The sequence below is a fragment of the Chroicocephalus ridibundus genome, chromosome 6 (assembly GCF_963924245.1).
Source record: "Chroicocephalus ridibundus chromosome 6, bChrRid1.1, whole genome shotgun sequence".
NCBI lineage: Eukaryota > Metazoa > Chordata > Aves > Charadriiformes > Laridae > Chroicocephalus > Chroicocephalus ridibundus.
In genome coordinates, this window is record NC_086289.1 from 36480687 (window position 1) to 36498413 (window position 17727).

Sequence of the window (17727 nt, forward strand, 5' to 3'; positions counted from 1 at the left end):
CTGAAATAACTGGGGTTTTTGGAAGATTTTTCTTTTTGCCCGGCAAACCAGCTGCTGCCATTTTCCTGCCATTAAACCAAACACCACGTACACCTCGAGGAGCGAGTGTTTCACTGGAAACTCGGCGCTGTGGGGGAACAACGCTCTTCCAAACACGGACAGTTACTGCATCTTGCCTGTTCAGTAACCCTTGCATTAAAAAATCTGGTTCTAAAAAAATTTTTTTCTCAGAAAAAATTGAGATTGACACCACCACCCCCTCCCTTGAGAGTATCCCAAGGGCTCTTGGGGCGCTTCCGCTTGCCTGTCGCCGTCTGCTGATGCCGAAGGCTTGGCACCGTTTGCCCTCAGCCCCCTTCACGGCGGCTGTGGGGGGAAAGCGCTGGGGATTGCTGGCGGCGGGAGCGCGGGGCCGGACCCGCCGCGGCGGTCACCACGACGGCGGGGCGGGGCCGACCCTCCGCAGCGCGGCGCTGATTGGCCGGCGGCGCGTCAGGTGGCGGCGCGCGTGACGCGGGGCGGCCGGGGGAGGAGGGAAGATGGCGGCGGCGGGCGGCGGCTGGGCCGCGGTGTGCGAGAAGTTCCGCACCGCCCGCACGCTCTCTACCGTGGAGTCCCGCAAAGACCCGGAGACCGAGCCCTACCGCTCCAAGTACAGCGCCCGGGCCCTGCTGCAGGAGGTGAAGCAGCTGCTGAGCGCTGCCGAGGAGGGCGGCGAGGCGCGGCTGCTGGCCGTGCGGCGGGCCGTGCTGGAGTACGAGCTGGGCGTCAACCACACCGACACCGAGGAGCTGTCGGCCGGTGAGGAGCACCTGCAGCGCTGCACGCAGCTGCTGGAGCCCCACCGCCTCTCCCCAGACTGCGTCTCCCTCTACATCCAGGCCCAGGTGGGCTGGGGCTGAGCAGGCCAGAGGGGGTGGCCGCCGGCGGCTCCGAGGGGCGTGTTTGAGTGGCGTGGGGTGGTGGAGGGTTGTCCTGGTTTGAAGTAAAACAGCGGCCAGTCCACGACAGGGGTGCTGTGTCCATGGGCCCTGCTGTGTGGTCGCTGCAAACAGGGCAAGGGAGATCGGTGGTACCCCTTAAAATAGATGTGGCTTGTTTGATAATAAACGCCAGGGCTGCTGGTGTTTTCTTCATGCTCGAAGAAATAATTTGATGGTGAGGCCTGTGGAGGGATGCTGTTCGTGTCCAAGCTTGCTGCTGGTGCCTGTGGGCATGCAGAGTATCCAACGCTGTGTCCTCTTCGTAGAAGTGGGGTGTTGACAAGGCGGTGTACTCTTCAGCATAGGCTGAGACAGAGCTTGTAAGACCCGAGCAAGAATAAATTAGTAGAGGACCTTAATACGTCTAGAACTTATTTGTGATTCTTTAACTGCTATTTGTTGTCAAAGTAAAGTTGGGAGTTGCTTTTATTTACGCAGTGTCTTGAAAAGGTAAACTGTTCTCAAAAGTTGTCACTTGTTTGCTTTTCAGCCTTGCCTGTTTTCTCTTAATCTATTATATTTAATTCCGGGTGGGTAAATACATCTTTGTAGGGTTAGATGTAGTAATATTCACCTCTTTATTCATAAGAAAGTAATACTATTAACAAAATTAGTTTTTACTGTATGAAGATTCACAAAAGGACCTTTGCTCAACCGCTCCATCATGGTAGCTGGTGTATAGTTGGATATCTGTCTCTCGACTTTAAATTAAATAGAGTAGTTATTTAGATGTCTCTGTCAAAAATGGCTGCTCTAATTAGAAAAGGCTCAGTAGTACTTTCTTGTTAAACATTGCAAAACTGTCAAGGAATTGTGTATTCATGCGGAAAGGCGCTAGTTAAAGTGTGACTTGTCTTATGTTGGTTAAATTAACTGAGTTGTCTGGAATTCGTGAGGCTGCATCTGCTCATTGTCCTTCAGCGTGAGGGTTTGGGTACACTGCTACGAATCTGTTACCCATTGTAAGATTGGAAATTGCTTGAGAAGCCAGTCAAAATGAGGTAACAGCGTGTGTTGCTGGGGAGTTGTTGCTTTTGTGGCCGAGGGACGGGGATTCCACTGTGCTGTTGAATTAGTGTTTTGGAAACCAGTTCTTCTCTCTGTTGGACAGACGTTTGCGTGGATTTTTCCTGTTTTGGGGCCTTTAGGAAACAGCAGGATAAAGTTTCTGTGTTATGCGTGTGAGGTGCTGTGGTCTGGCAGTACCCAGGTCTGCTGTTGTCTGGCACTACCATCAGGCAGGCAGCCGAGCAGTGATGGTAAATGAGCACGCCCTCAGCTTTCCCTCCCAAGGGCTCTAAAAGACTTGAGTATTTAATTAAAAACATTTCTGATATAAAAGCAGTAATTGTCAACAGTGGCCATGTTCTGCCTGTTGTCACGGCACTGACTTCTATTTTAAAAGAAGGAGCATTCCTTTTTCCTGCTGGGCTGGTTTCTGGAGCCCTACTTCTAATTTCTGAGCTTCTGCATAAGGATGTTTACCAGTTTCTGGCTAATAAAATTTGGTCCGTTCCACTGCTTGGCCCTCGGGAAAGTATTTCTGTTCATAAGCATTGCGCTATGTTGCGCTTGCTTATAAAAATAATAAAATAAATGGAATTGAAGGGGGCACAGGGATGGCACATAACTAACTACACATTCTAACTCTTTTGAATGTTTTTTTTAACCCTGTTGGATTTTGTAACAACACTGCCTAGGAATTAAATGAGCACATCGGGCACAGATTGTTATTAATGCCTTCATCTTATTAATAAAATTAGAGGCACTTTTTGTAAAAGTTGGCTTCACAGATGCAGTAACGTTACTATGTACATTGCTGTAATTTAGATTTGAAGGCAGTAATCTGTAGTTTTTGCATCTTAATGGTTCTTTTCATCTCTTTTCATTGTTGAAAATATACAAGCATTCATTCTTAGCGTATCTTTTCCCTGTTAAATTTTTCTACAGTCATGATGACAAACTTCTAATTCCTTGGCTCTTTTTGTGATATTTGTATACGATATAAAAGCTGCATGAATCAGATGCAGAACATATTGGATGGAAAAAGCTTGTTATTTCAACACACCAGTCCTTATTTAGCAGAGTAAACACAGAAAGTTACAGTTTGTGAGGCGACTTCTGTATGTGTTTGCTGCTGTATGAGAATTCTCCCTCTTGAGCAACTTGTGACGAAATGGGTGGGCACAACTTTTGCTTTTTGAAATCCATTGTATTGGAACAGATTATATATATATATATATATACACACACACACACACATGTAAGCGTGAAGACTGATAAAATGTTTGGAGAAAATGTGTAATGTAATTGGAACACAATGGGAAAATAACTAATTTGTTTTTCTCTTTACCTTTAGAACAATCTAGGTATCCTGTGGTCTTTAAGGGATGAAATTAAAACTGCGCAAACTTACTTGGAATCTGCAGAAGCCTTGTATAATCAATACATGAAAGAGGTACTGTGTTTATTAATAGGTCTTATTTTCATGTGCTACTCACAGTTTTAGTAATCGTTGAAAAAAAATGTACGATGGAACTTGAGTTTCTGTGCTTTATACTGGCTGCTATGATACTGTTGAAAAACGACGTGATTTGTGTTGCCTAGTGTAGGAAGAGGCAAACTAGAGTATCACTTGTTAATTTCAAAATGGACTTATTCAGGAAAATAATTTTGCTCAAAAATAATGGTCCTTTTTGAAAGCTCTTTGAATTGATAATCCAAAATTGAAGCTAGGTAGGATTTGGCTTTTGATTAAGACTATTCTTGATCTTGTCTTGGAAATGCTGTAAAACGTCAGTGCATTGCGTTCAGTGGGAAAAGGAAACAAAACTGTAATATTTGCATGGTTTTCATATATTTGCACAGTCTTTCATAGAGGCAGGTAGTTTAGTTCTATATCCGAGGGGACAATCTTATAAACAGCTAAACCTCTCATGCATATTAAACAACCTTTTGAGTTGTGGATTCTTCTGTGTATCAACAAAGACTCCCTTGTGCTATTTTTAAGCTCTTTGCAAAGCTATTCCTACAATGACTTGCTTCAGGGACAGATTGTGAGGGAGCTAAAAACATTTGTGGCCTTAAAGGAGCAGTATCTGTGTCTCAGGACAGCTATAAAGGTTGGACATAACTTAGTTTCATGAAATTACAGTTTGGTTTTTACATGAACTCGGTTTATGGCACAGATTATTCTTGTGGAAATTTTAGAATGAGAGTCTTGGTTGGTTACTGCCATATTCCCTCCTTTGTAGCCATGCTGGTCTACAGTGGTCAGAGAGGTCACAGATCCAGAAAAAAAACCCACTTGTGCTAAAAAGCTTGTCTGTTTATTTTCCACCCTCTGGATGGGTTGGTCTAACTAGAGATACTACATCTCTACAGACCCTCTCTCTAATTAATTCCTGATGTTCAACTTTGATGTTTATACCCAGCCAGGTACGACATTGTTAACTTCCACATCGCCTCTAAAAGATTCCGGCAGTTGCTCCAGTGATTGTGAAGCTGAACTGAACTGGTACTACCATATATTTCAGTGGATTAAACAATGCTGCCAAATACTTCACAGTTTTCACTGTGGACTTTTCTGAAATGCTTAATTTTTGATAGTAGTGGCTAGTGAATATTCCTGCTGGGGCTTTGCTGCCTGACTAGGGTATACATACACGACTGTTAATTAGCTCACATCAGATGACTTGTCACACTTTTTTGCCCAGCATTTTTTTATTTGCCACTTATATTTCAGTGCATTATATGATATGTCAAACATAGCTATGCCTAAAGAGGTTTTGTTTTGTTTTGGTTTTTTTTCAATGAACTACAGCAAAAGACTGGTTTTGTGGTAACTTTATTGGACTTGTGTCATGTTTTTCTGAAGATACTGAACTGTATTTGCCATAAGCTACAAAGAATTAACAAAAAAACCCCAACCAAAATCACAGGGCATGGGGGAGCTTGTCTAACTGCTTTATGGTTTATAAAGAGGACTTGAGTTCCCTGCAGTGGTGTTTGATCTTAGGATTTGTACAGTCATGTCAATGTTCGTCATTCACAAATTATAAAAATGTGAATATACTTTTCTTAATGTTCACTATTTTTAGGCTATTGGGAAGCGTTCCTGTCTTGGAATCTTTGGTAAACTGTTGATGATTGAGGTGTTTTCCTGAACTGGTGGATTTAGCTGTTTACTGTGTGAGAACAAACCACAGATGAAATTCAAAGAGTAAATTTAATTTCATTATCTCACCAACTGAGGGATCAGCAGCAGCACCTGGGCACACAAGAGGGGGATGCAGGCACAGTGGAGCTTGGTCCATTGATAGAGGATCACCAAACCTGCTGTTCTTGAGATTCACGCAGGTGTAGTTTACCACTGTGCTTTGATCTTTCCCATGGCAGAGGAGGAATCTCAGGCATGCTTGATAGGGTGCCTCTCAGTCTGTCTCAGGCCTATATTATTTAAACACAGGTGTTCTACTTGTCAGACACACGAGACTGAATGATTAGTATGATATATCTGTTTTTCTGCACCCCAGCTGCCAGTCACTCGAGCATGTTTACAGTCCTGCTCGCCAATCTTCCCTTATTTTCCCACATTTATGAACTGGGTCTAGTTAGTTTATAAATTGGATGGGGTTGGGATTGTTTTTTCCCCTAAAGAGGAAAATCCAAGGCAATTCCAAGAAAAAAATTATTTTGTTAAAGTTAAAAGATCCTTTTACTTTCTGCTCCGGACTACTTTGAGTTCATATCTATTTTAAAATTCTTTTCAAAGGAAAAAGATTAAAAGATTACATAAAAATCTATACCTCTGGTAGGTTAAACACCCTTATTTGTCCCTATCTATTTCAGACCCATTTGTCCATCTTTGAAGACGAATAAAACATTTACGTTAAAAGCAAACAAACAAATCCCTTCAGGATTTTTAATGAGAAGAACTACAAACATAGGAATATGTTTTCTTCCCTATAAAGTGAATGCATTGTCTGCCTTTGCTTCTGATCCTGCCTGAGTCAGTATTATCTTACGAAAAGTGTTTCTCTGGACTGCTTTTTATTTGTTGCCTTACTTTCTCTTGGGTTAAGAAATAAATGAGGTTAGGAAAGGGCTGGGAAAGTTGCATGCTAAACTGGGCTGTGTTGCTAGCAGACATGTTGAACATCCTTCAGGACGCACTGTGTAATGGAAAAAAGCCACCTTTAGAAAGACATCTTAATGTAGTGTTTTAGAATTGGCATCTGAACTTAGTTACAGGGGAAATTAGATAAGCACAGACTAATAAAACTTTGCCATAAGCAAAGTTAATCTGTTGATCTTGACAGTTATGGTGACTAACTTTATTGACAGTTGTTTTAAAGCAAGGTTGAACAGAGCAATGCTGAAAGATTTATAGTTGTCACTGTTCTGCGTTCATCTCAAACTAATGTCACAGAATGCATAAAAATAAGTTTAAAATCAGAGTTACTTCTGTGTGCACAGCAATATCTTACTTTCAGTTCTTTCTCAAGGAAAATCAGCTGTTTTGTATGTGTGACGAGATCTATCTCTGTATAAGGATTCTGACAGAACTCATGGTTTAAAAAACAAAAAAGCACTTCTAAATGAAGTAGTTCACATCATTAGTAACTTGCAGGTAGGTCATGCCTTATATCAAGGTTTAGCAGCTTCATAATCTAAAGACATTGCTTGTTCTGTCATTCGTATATTTGAGTAGTCTTACCAGCTTATGAATAAAGGGAGTCATTTCGCAGTGGTAAGTCTTTACAGCAGGTCTGCTGAGTACTCTCTGCACATAATGTTCTTTGCAGTACTTCCTGCAGGATGTTTTCTTGTTACTGATTAGGGCAGCTGGGCAAACGAATATTTCACACTTGAAGGCATGCTTAGTATTAAATTGATGCTTTAAAACCCATTCTGTTGCCATACAAAACAAAGATGCCCAATTATATAGTCCTGCAGAATCCAGGCTGAGTATTTCTGGTGCAGGCAACATGTGTTACTTTAAAGTATGTAAACGGAAGTCTTCTACAAGCTGAAAACCTTGTAATTCTATGTGGAATTGGGGCTTTCATCTACACATCTTTCATCCAGATCTTCTGAGGTTTGTGGAATTGCTCCAGAGACATGACATTGAGATAGGTGTAGATAACATTATATGAAGTTTTGTTGAAGTTGGGATTGAAAAATGGTAAATCATCTGCAGCCAGAAGAGGGAGCACTATGTTACAAAGCAAGAGAAATGTAGTTGACTGAATATATCACGTCCTCTTGCAGGATGGAAATCCTCCCCTGGATCCCAGTGAACATTTCATGGCAGAAGAAGAAAAAATCACAGACCAAGAAAGATCCAAAAGGTGGGCGCGTAGCAGCATACCTAGATTATTATTACTTCTGTAATTTATGAGGGTGTATTTAGGGAGGAATAAAAGAAGAAACCTAACGAGACTGTTGTTTTTCCCAGATTTGAAAAAGCCTATACGCATACTCTGTATTATCTGGCACAAGTCTACCAACACCTGGAGATGATTGAGAAGGCTGCTCAGTATTGCCATACTACTCTTAAACGACAGCTTGAGTATTGTGGCTACAATCCAGTAGAATGGGCACTCAATGCTGCTACTTTGTCGCAGTACTATCTCTCTAAGGTAATATAGTTAATATTTTTCTGCTGTAATTGTATCATAAATATAATTATCAATTGTTTAAACAGCTGTTTGAGACAGAGCTCCATGTCGAATTCAGAATGTGCTCTTATAAGACCACGAGTTGTCTTCTGACATAAAACGTCTGCTAGTTTTTTCTGAAGAGGACATAGTGGCTTTCCTGTGGTGTTGTGATGGCAATGGGAAAAATGAGCAGGGGTGTAGACATAAGAAAAGCTCTGTGGTTTATGAAGTATCAACAGTGATATGACACCATGCTTGTAAGTAACACTTCTTATATTGTTCTCTTATAATAAAGAGTTTAAAAACAAAAGCATCAGAGGGCCAAGGTATTGCACATGTATGTTTCCTGTAAATTACTGTCCTTTGAACCTTAGCATGTGCTTAAGACTTGTTTGAGCCTGTGTGAACATTAAAGCAAATATGTAAGATGGTAGGTGTTTGCTTCCACGCATCTGTGGTGACTCAAAATAATCCACTGTGTCAGGAAATGCTTCAGTTTTTTTAGAAATTTCTATATTCTAGACTCTTCAGATGCTCTTTTCTGATGTTTAAAAGACTTCTGCCATACCTAAGCCAGTTAACACTAATTTGAATAGTAACTTGTAATTTTCATGTCTTTTTGATGCATTGATAGCACTGCTCATTAAACAATACGCTGCCAAATATGAGTAAAGGAATCTAAATCTGACTCATAATGTTGTGTTGTGTGTCCAACTAACACCCTGTGATACAGTCTTTACCACAAGACGTCACTTCCTTTACCGCAAGGAAGCGATAATAGATCAGAACAGTGAAAATGTTCACAATGTATGTGTCTAATATTAAAAGCAAGGCTTGCTATTGTGGCTGTCATAGAAAATGGTTGGTTAGAAAATACTGTATTCAATCGTAGACATGGAAAAATTGTCTCTTTTCTTCCAGTGGCCAGGGGAATACGCACCAGAGCCTCAGTTCTGTCATTTGCCTTGTGTTCATGTATCTTTACTGCCTGAGGCGAGGGGTTTAGCCAAGCTGAGAGCAGTGGCTGGGCTGTTTATTCCACTGATAAACGCTGCTGTTTCTCTTCTTGCCAGCAATGCTTTATGGAGGCCCGGCACTGTCTAGCAGCGGCCAGTGTCATCTTTAGCCAAGCTGGACAGGTGCCATCTGCTGAAGACAGTAAGTTCATATAAAAGTTTTGAATAAAATATTGTGAATTAAGCATCATTGATACATAATGTTAGAAGTGAAGTCTAGCAGTATGTACAAAATTTAACCCAGTAAAGTGGAATGCATCTGAAGAGCTGCTACTACAGTTTAAGACTGACTATGAGTAAACCCTGTGAGAAGAAACTCAAGTGCTTCTTGTGGGTGTTTCAGAAAGCACACCAGTATAAAAATGAAATTTAAAACCATATCCATTTCAATGGTGGCAATGTCTCTGTTCACCCATTTGTCATTGTACATGTGCTTAAAATGCAGCTTACCTTTGCTTGTCTGTGATCAGAGGGCAATGATTCAATGAACCAAACCAGATGCTTCCTGGGAATAGTTTTAAAAGAGGGAGGGAAACTGCAGCTCTTAAAAATCCAGAAGTTACTTGTATTGTCTGTCGTTGCTGGATGCTGCAGCCTCATTAACAGCTGGGTTTGGAGTCGTAGCTCCCCTCCTTGTTGTTTTGGGTATTGATGTGCTGAACCACAAAGTTGTTCCTTTGCAAAGATCAATAAAAGAAACTTTTAGAGAACTGACCACAATTTTAAGGACTACTTGTTGTGATTGTGTCAGTACTCAACATAAAGTCTCGCTTTTAGGCTTAGTCTTTGCTTATCTACAGCATGGCCTCTTACATTCAGTGTCTTGGGCAACTGAAAGCTTCAAATCAATTGAGCTTTAACTCATAGAGAGTGAGCAAGTACTCAGGGTAGCCCCTGTGTGAGTTTATAACTCTGACTTTGAACGGTGAATACACTGGTTAACTTTTAATGGTTTGAGCTGTTTAGGACACAAACTCCTTAATCTGCTGATGTTGTTGTTATTTCAGATTAAAATATAACCCAAATAGACACAACTGAGTTTTGTTTAATTGAACTTCAGTGACAGTACATTAATTGCTTTTAGTATTTCTCTTAGCTCAAAAAATACAGAACTCTATGCAGTTGCTTTTCTTACTGTTTAAATACTTTGAGGATGATGCCCAAAAGCTTTTCAGTTTCAGGCAAACAGGGCTGTCGAGAGTCAGGTTATGCTAATCTGTTAGGCCCTTTTTACAAAATATTCAGTAGGGCTGAATCAGTGTTTGTGGGCTTCCATAGCTACCTGACTGCACTGTTGTTGGATTTTAATACAATACTTAAGCCAAAAAACGAGGTTATGTTTTCGGTAGGTGTGCAGAAACATACAGTCAGTTATGGTCTCAAATGCAGATGCAAGACTGGATGTTGCAGGTGAAGAGTCCTAATTTTAAATGTACTGTATAGATTTCTTGTGTGACTTTTGTCAAGTCAACTAACTTCTATCTTGACTTCTTCCTACACCAAATGGGAGTAGTGATATTTATGTTAGTTTCAGTGGAGTAAACGTTTATCCTATATTCCCTTCCTTTTCATGGTATAGAGAGCTGAGCTGTGGACTTGAAGATCGTTATGTAGAACGTTCTAACTTACACAAAGACTAATACACAGCATTGGCTGGTCTCAAGCACATTCATTTTACGTTAATCGGAATATAAACAGAGATATTGAGTAAAGGTGCCTTTTCTTAAGTTGCCAACAATTCTTATTTCCTTAATAAGAACAACTTGATTGGCTCTAATGAAAGATAATTAAGATAGTGGATCTGAATCTGAAGTTGGCTTTTTGTTTGGGGAACAGGAATGCTAGCGTCCCCTCCTTGTTCAGCTGACTTGCTGCCTTCTGTCTAGAGACTGGGAAATGAGTTCTCTTTGAAATCCATTTGGTTTCTGAAAATGTTTATCTTGAGACATCAGCAGCGCTGCTACTTCTAACAGTGGGGAGACTGCGGGGAGCAAAATACAGAAGTTGTAGAGCTAATATATCTTATGTTGGTGCCAGGTAGATTGACCAAAGGAAGTTTCTCCTACTTTTATTCCCTTTCTGGTAGCAAGTCTGGGGCCCGTTGCCCTCATCATCCTTAGAAACAATTACTGGGCAGGCAGCTGAAACTCAGAAAACAAATTGTCCTGATTTCTTTCTCTTGTTACAGAGACATGAAAATTTTTTTCCGGTAAAACACCTCCAAGATCAAAGGTCTTTTTAAACATACGTTATGATCTATTTTTTTTGGAAGAATTCATGCATCACAAATCCATGTTAATCTGTATGATTTTCTAACCAGAGTGACAGTTTACAGAATTATTGTATAAACTAATATGGAGAACATGTTTCTGTCTAAAAATGAGGAAAAATTAATTAAATACAAGTAACGTATTCTTTGCATGTAACACTTGATGTTCTTGCTGGAGTGCTTGATTTCACTTAAGGTTTTTATGTGTTTTTGTCCATTCAATAGATGAAACAGAGCAAGATCAACAGGACCTTCGACAGAGAAAAGCTGAAATTGCAAGGTGCTGGATTAAGTATTGCCTGAATCTCCTGCAAAGCGCTCGGAAGTTACTTGAGGTGACAAAAATATGTTCTGTAGCTGTCATTGTTTAAAAACAAAGTCTGTTTTGATGTCTGTAGCAGGTATCAATTCATAGTTGGTAGCAGATGATAGACAATTGCCCAATGAATAATACAATAAATGCTTGTGATGTAGCAGGTGTTTCATAGTACGCTTTGACTTTAATGCAGCACTTAAAAATAAGCACGGATAGGAGATCAGCTCTGTAGTGTGATCAGTGCGCTGCCTGTACAGCAACTCTGTGAATTTCTCTCCTCTCTGGCACATTTTCTTGCAGCTTGATTTGGCAGATTACTCCTTATTTAACTGCTAGTAAAAACATCTTAATATGCAACAGTTTTGTGTGCTGGTGTTCTCATTCATTCAAGGCTTTGGTTCATTCAGGCATTCATTTCATTCATTTGAATGTTCAAAACAGCATTTGCTGAAATGCTTTGTAGAAGTAGGGCCTTTGGGCTTTATGTTTATTGTTTTGGCTATATTGTCACACAGGGTAGGGAGACCAAATTGTCTTAGTCTTATGTTTTTACACAATCTAGACTGTAATTTACGTGATTTTTTTGTGTATATAAGATCTAATGTGGCAACATGTCTTCTTTTCTGTCTTGTTGCTAACTAGGTTGTATTTCAAAGGTAATTCATACATAAAGTGATTCAGTGTAAGTCACTCTTTGTAAGCGTTTTTAATTAGTATGCTTTGTCATTTCAGGATAACATAGGAGAGCTGGATCCAGACAGGCAATTGGAACTTAAAGCCCAAAGGAAAAAAGAAGAGGATGAAAAAGAGAAGGGCAGGAAAAAAGCTGTCCTTTTTGGGACGAGTGATATATGTGACTCTGTTTTAGCCATTGAAGAGAAAGTGAGCAGTGTATATCCTTTAGATTTTCAAGAAGCCAGAGAAATCTTCCTAGTTGGTCAGAACTATGTTCTGGAAGCGAAAGAGTTCTTTCAGGTTGATGGTTATGTTACTGACCATATTGAAATTGTTCAGGATCACAGTGCTTTATTTAAGGTACTTGCTTTCTTTGAAGAAGACTATGAGAGACGTTGCAAAATGCACAAGCGTAGACTAGACATGCTGGAGTCTATATATGTAGACTTGAATCCTCAGTACTATCTGTTGATTAGTAGGCAGCTTCAGTTTGAACTAGCCGACACCTATTATGAAATGATGGATTTAAAGATAGCTATTGGTAACAGGTTAGAGGAGCTAGACTCCCACACAATTAAAAAAATAAATTCTCTGGCTCAATTAGCAATCAAGTATTATGAACTCTTCTTAGATTCTTTGAGGAACCCAGATAGGGTGTTTCCTGAACAGCTCGAGGAAGATGTTCTTCGCCCTGCAATGGTGGCTAAATTTCATATTGCACGACTCTATGGTAAGCTTATTACTTCGGATAGCAAAAAACAACTGGAAAATATGCAGACATCATTGGAATATTACATGTTTCTGGTAGACTATTGTGAGAAGTACCCAGATGCTGTCCGTGCTGTTGAAACTGAACTAGAACTCAGTAAGGAGATGGTGGGTCTTCTTCCAACAAGAATGGAGAGGCTAAGAGCAAAGCTGTGTCCATTCATATAAATACTTGCCTTGAAGGAAATGTGCACTATTAAAATGTTATCTGTCAAAACCAGTGCTATCAGACAGCTTCTGTACTGGTTGATAGAACTAAGGTGTCTACAGTTCGGTAGTCCACCTAGAGCCTGCAGTAGTTTAACTTAGCGAGAAACTCAGAGCTCTCCAGTTCAGTAGCTCACCCACACTAATGGTATAAACTTTAAATGTAAAGTGAATGTCCAGCTAATGCTTTGTATTGTTTGTCCTGTATGTAAATATAAACCTTTTCTCCCTTATGGTTATTTCCTTTGGCATACGGTTCAGTTTCTAAATGTAGTGCTGTTATGAAAATTGTTTCTTCTAAGAGAATCTGTTTCTCTAGGAAAATTTTTCTAAGAAACCTGAGGCATGTTCTTCCAACTAGAATATATTTTCTAACCTTTGTCCCCAGAAAACTTTATCTGTATGAAGGGAACTTTGTTATTTTAAATATTTATTTTGTATGTTGTTCAGTGTTCTCTTGCTAATCAAAACCTGGTCGATAGAGGCTCAATAAATGGACTAGCTTGGCAAAATGTTTTGTTGTTTTTTTTTTTTCCAGAGTCCATAAAATTCTGTTTCCGTGTGTCTTAGTAAGATACGATATACATTACAACTTTGGCTAAAATAAATAGTTGTGAAAGTGTTTCCAACATGAGTGTCTTCAGTAGAAACCCGCGTGCAATTAAGTGCCAGAAGCAAGAGCAAGAAAGCAGCAAACTTTCTTGCTTGCGGGTGGTAGGGGGTACCCTGCTCTTTATACACTGTAAAGAATTCTCAGGGTAGAGGTGCTGTGCTCTTGTGCTCCAGGCAGTTGCCAAATAACAGGTTAAAGGCCTGGGATGCCATGGAAGGCTTCTTGCCTCATGGTCAGAGAGCCCAGGTGCTGTCTTAGCAGGAGCTGCAAGTAGTGACCTCTCTGAAGTTGTTCTAGGTCCCAGCGCTGCTGAGGTGCTATTCAAAATCTGTCGGTGTGTCGTCGATTGGTAACTTCTCTGTTAAAGCTGTCCTGATTCTCATTAAGGACCTGCTGATCTTTCAGTGTTCCCGGTCTTACACAACCCGTTCCCTTTGCCTTGTTCTAGTCTAGCCACCTATTTACTCTTTATGGAAGACCAGGCTGCATTTCTGACCCAAGACGTACACAGAGGTTGTCTTTGTATTTCTGGTGTCCATAGAAGGATTACGAACCAGGACCTGCTTTAGATAAAATGTAGGCCGAGTACATTGCCCAACTATATACTAAAAGGTTACGGTCAGAGATGCCAGGAGATATGGGGAAAGTGAAGAGACAAGGTGATGGGGTGGGCAGTAGTGTGCCACTCTGTGCACCAGCAGTCTTACTGCTGTCAAGTTCACCGGAAGATTTTTACAGCAATAGATGGTATCGAAGAAAAAATAGTCAAACAAGTGTATTATTCTGGAAAATGAGGGGGGGAAATGACGTTAGCTTGGAGGGTGTGAGGGGAAAGCATGCACAAGCAAGAAAGTGCGTATATCTTAAACGTGTGGTAAAAATCTCTAGCTTGCAGAAGTCTCTGCAGAAGACGTCTAACCACAAACAAATAGGGCAACAAATGGGTCCTGTAAACGAGAGGCAGCAAAACTCAAATCTAGAGTAGCTACCTGCATGTATGTAGAGTAAGGGAGAGAGTAAGTGCAGCGCACGTGCCGTGTGTGTTGTTTCTGTCTTGCTAAATAACTGCCTACTCAGCCTTTAGGAGTTTATTCTCTGCTGCCAGATCTTTAATTCAGTTTTTCCTGTGGCCTGAAGGTAGGGCGGCCCATAGTTTCTCAGTGAAACAGTTCTCAGCGGGCTGTACTGCGCGTTATTTTTTTTCTATGATTTCAATTAAAGCTAGTGTGCACTTTTACCACAAACTCATAATTTGAACGTTAATTTTTTTCTACTAATGTTTAGCTTCGTATTTGAGTAGAAGGTGGTGATTCCCCCCGCCCCTTCCCATATGCTTTATTATTCCACCTATGAGGGCCTTTAAGCAAATTATTTAAAGCCAGGATTGGCTCATCAAACTTAGTTTACTTGTAATTTAGGGAAGGATAGATTGTGGGCTAAACCAGCATACAAAATATCTTCTTTACAGATAGAATAATCCTGCCATATCCTTCAAATACTGGTCTGAAGCAAGTGTTAAAAGTTACCTGCAGGGTAGGCAAAGCTCAATGAAGCAAGGAGTTACGTGTCCCTTTTAACCAGCTGTTCTGGGCAGAGGAACACCCTGGATTCACTGAAATCCTAGTGAGAGCTCAGCAGACAGGTAGGAGCAGGTCCATTATTAAGAAGGCCCGGAAAGAAGAGGGATCGGAGCTTCTCGGCACAGATATGTGGTTGGGCCTGTGGTTTGGAGACCTCTCTCCTCTGAAGATATCCCAGAACACTTCAGCTTGGCCGCTCTTCTTAAAAACTGTGTAGTACAATGTAAATATGTGTCATATAAATGCATATGCCAATTCTTCATCTCCTACAGTAAACATTCAAGACTATCACCAGGTAAGTGTCTTTTATTACTGGAGACTATATTGTGCTGGATGCTCAGCACAACACACTGTATTGTGGTTCTTTTAGGGCATGTCTTTTCAAGGAAACCTTTTGAATAATTCCTATTTGTTCCATGATTTGAGAGAATGAATTTAAGATTGTGTATTCAGTTAAAAAAAAGAAGGTGGGGAAAGCTTGTTGGGATTAGGCAGCAAAGCTCCCTTCAGGAATGCTGAGTTTTAACTTTAAAGTATGTGTGAGGTCAGGCGTTTATTGCAAAGATTAATTAAAGATTAGGTTCCTGTGAACTCCATTTAACCTGCATTTCTATTCCTTTTTGTATGGCAAAAAAGTCTTGCAACTGAAACCTTTTTGTTGTTCTGCTAGTTTTTTCTCATTAGCCAGCATAAAGCAGCGAGGTTTACAAGAAGCCCGTGTTTGTGCAGAATTTGCATCGAGTGTGAGATCTCCTGAACTCGGAGGCTATAATCTCAGTGTGCAACTTCAAATAGTGCATAATACTAATGAGAAGTAATTTGGCTTGATTAAAAACGCAGTTTTGTTTTAATTCAAATGCTCTTAATTCTCATGGTATGCGTTATAAAATGAGTTGATCGGAAAGGTGGTGCTGTGCTTAAATAATTCGAGAGAGAAGGAAACCAGTGCCTTGTTCTTTGTCTCTCCCTATGAGCCCATCAGAGGGGCCTCTTTCTTTTTTTTCCCTTGATGGGACCGGACCCGAGGAGAGCGGCAGGAGGTGACAGCCGCGTCCTTTGCTGTTCTCCCCTCTTAAGCTAACTGAAACACCAGGGGAAGTGGGCAGAAGCAAGCCCTCGCTTCCCCTTTGCAGCAGAAAAGCGGCTCCCCTGTGTTGCAAGACAGCAGTGGTGGTTGCTGCCTTGCTGTGGCAAAAGCAAAAGGTCCCCGGGCTGGTTTGCTCTGTTCGCCCGCCTGAAAGCTGCTTGGTGGGAGTTTTGGTCCTGCCCTGGCACAGGCTCGCGTGGTCCTGGCGAGGCAGATGGCTTCCTTTATCTGCAAAATGGAGTAACCTCCATGTATCAGTGCCGTGCTCGCGCTGCGTGTGATTGCTGCACTTCCACGTCCGGAAACCTTGCAGGAGCCTGATTAAGCTCAACATCAGACAACGAGAAACAAGGGTGATCTTGTTACTGCATGGCTTTACGCGTCTCAGTTTTGTTTGGTGTTTTCCTTTCACTCAGCACTGAGAGAGGGAAGATGAGCTTTACTTGTGTGTTTCATTTAAAAGACTGAGCTAGTCAGTGTTGCTGAGATGTTTTCTACGGAACTTTTCATTACAAAATGCCCAGAAGTAGCTGAGGAGGACTTGGACAGGCAGCTCACAAAGCCAACCCTTCTGTAGTCCTGAAGTTACAGAACTAAAGACTGTTATGTTAAAATCAAGTGCGTAAATTTGTGGTGAAAAGCATTTGTCAACTTTCTTTCCTCTTCAATTGCAACATCTTTGGCAACTTCAGAACTAGCCACAAATTACTAATGCAGAGTTTAAATTTGGTTTGAACCCTGCTTTTACATACTTCCAAGGAACTCTGTCCAAAGTGCCTGCTAGTTCTTTTTCGTTTTGCAGTTTGGCTGGTGGTTTCTAGCTCTTCCTTGTCATGGGTAGGTGTACAAACAGCCAGTGGTTTCCTGACAAGGAGAATTTGCCTGGCTGCCTTTTTTCCAAAACCATTGCATGATTGTGTCTTTACAGCTGAAGATCTGGATGATGTGCCAGAGAGACCGTTGGGCAGAGGGGACACTAAACACAGCACGTTTTGCAAACATGTTACTTGCCTTCAGAACAGAAAATGTCCGTGGTATCCAGCGTTTGTTTAGAAAAATGACTGTTAACAATGTGGTCCCTTAACACCAAACACTGTAATTCAGGTGGTTTTAGCAAGGTTTTAAATGTTTTGTGCTTGAGGTTTTGGCATTTGGTATGCACAAAATGCTTAAAGTCTTTTTACACACTCATTGTCACTGTAAAGGAGACTTACTAGTTGGCATCAGACAAGGATGCAAGGATTTCACTCTTTCAGGTTTTTAATGCAATTTTCTGCAGAAACATAGAGGAACTGGATGAGTGATCAAGTGGAAGATCACGATGGGCATGTGATGGAGTGAGCTGGTGTTAGTCACTGAACGCCGTAAGAGGAGTGCAAGTGCTTGCGTCAGAGGGTTACTCTGAGATCCATGGGTGAAATACGTGGGGCAAAAAAAAAAGGAATTAACAAGATGGTTTCCTGTACGCTGTCCTGGAAGGGAGCAAGAGCAAGCGGTTCCCAGGCTGGGTCTCAAACCGCTTGAGGTGTCGGCCCTGAAATTACGTCT

General features: G+C 41.1%; 1 protein-coding gene across 1 annotated transcript; it reads left to right on the forward strand.

The window, feature by feature from the left end:
- Nucleotides 1-486: 486 nt before the first annotated feature.
- Nucleotides 487-13416, forward strand: KIFBP (kinesin family binding protein). The gene is made up of 7 exons (XM_063337584.1): nt 487-887; nt 3343-3441; nt 7257-7336; nt 7444-7627; nt 8722-8806; nt 11159-11268; nt 11982-13416. The coding sequence occupies exons 1-7, from the start codon at nt 540-542 to the stop codon at nt 12858-12860; spliced, it is 1785 nt and encodes a 594-aa protein (XP_063193654.1). The 5' UTR covers nt 487-539; the 3' UTR covers nt 12861-13416.
- The last annotated feature ends 4311 nt before the right edge of the window (nt 13417-17727 follow it).

Excerpts from the sequence above, each read along its gene's own strand:
- KIFBP (XM_063337584.1), top strand. The coding sequence starts at position 540 with ATGGCGGCGGCGGGCGGCGGCTGGGCCGCGGTGTGCGAGAAGTTCCGC. Across the intron at positions 7,337-7,443 it reads GACCAAGAAAGATCCAAAAG|ATTTGAAAAAGCCTATACGC; the intron begins GTGGGCGCGTAG and ends TGTTTTTCCCAG. Across the intron at positions 8,807-11,158 it reads GGTGCCATCTGCTGAAGACA|ATGAAACAGAGCAAGATCAA; the intron begins GTAAGTTCATAT and ends TCCATTCAATAG.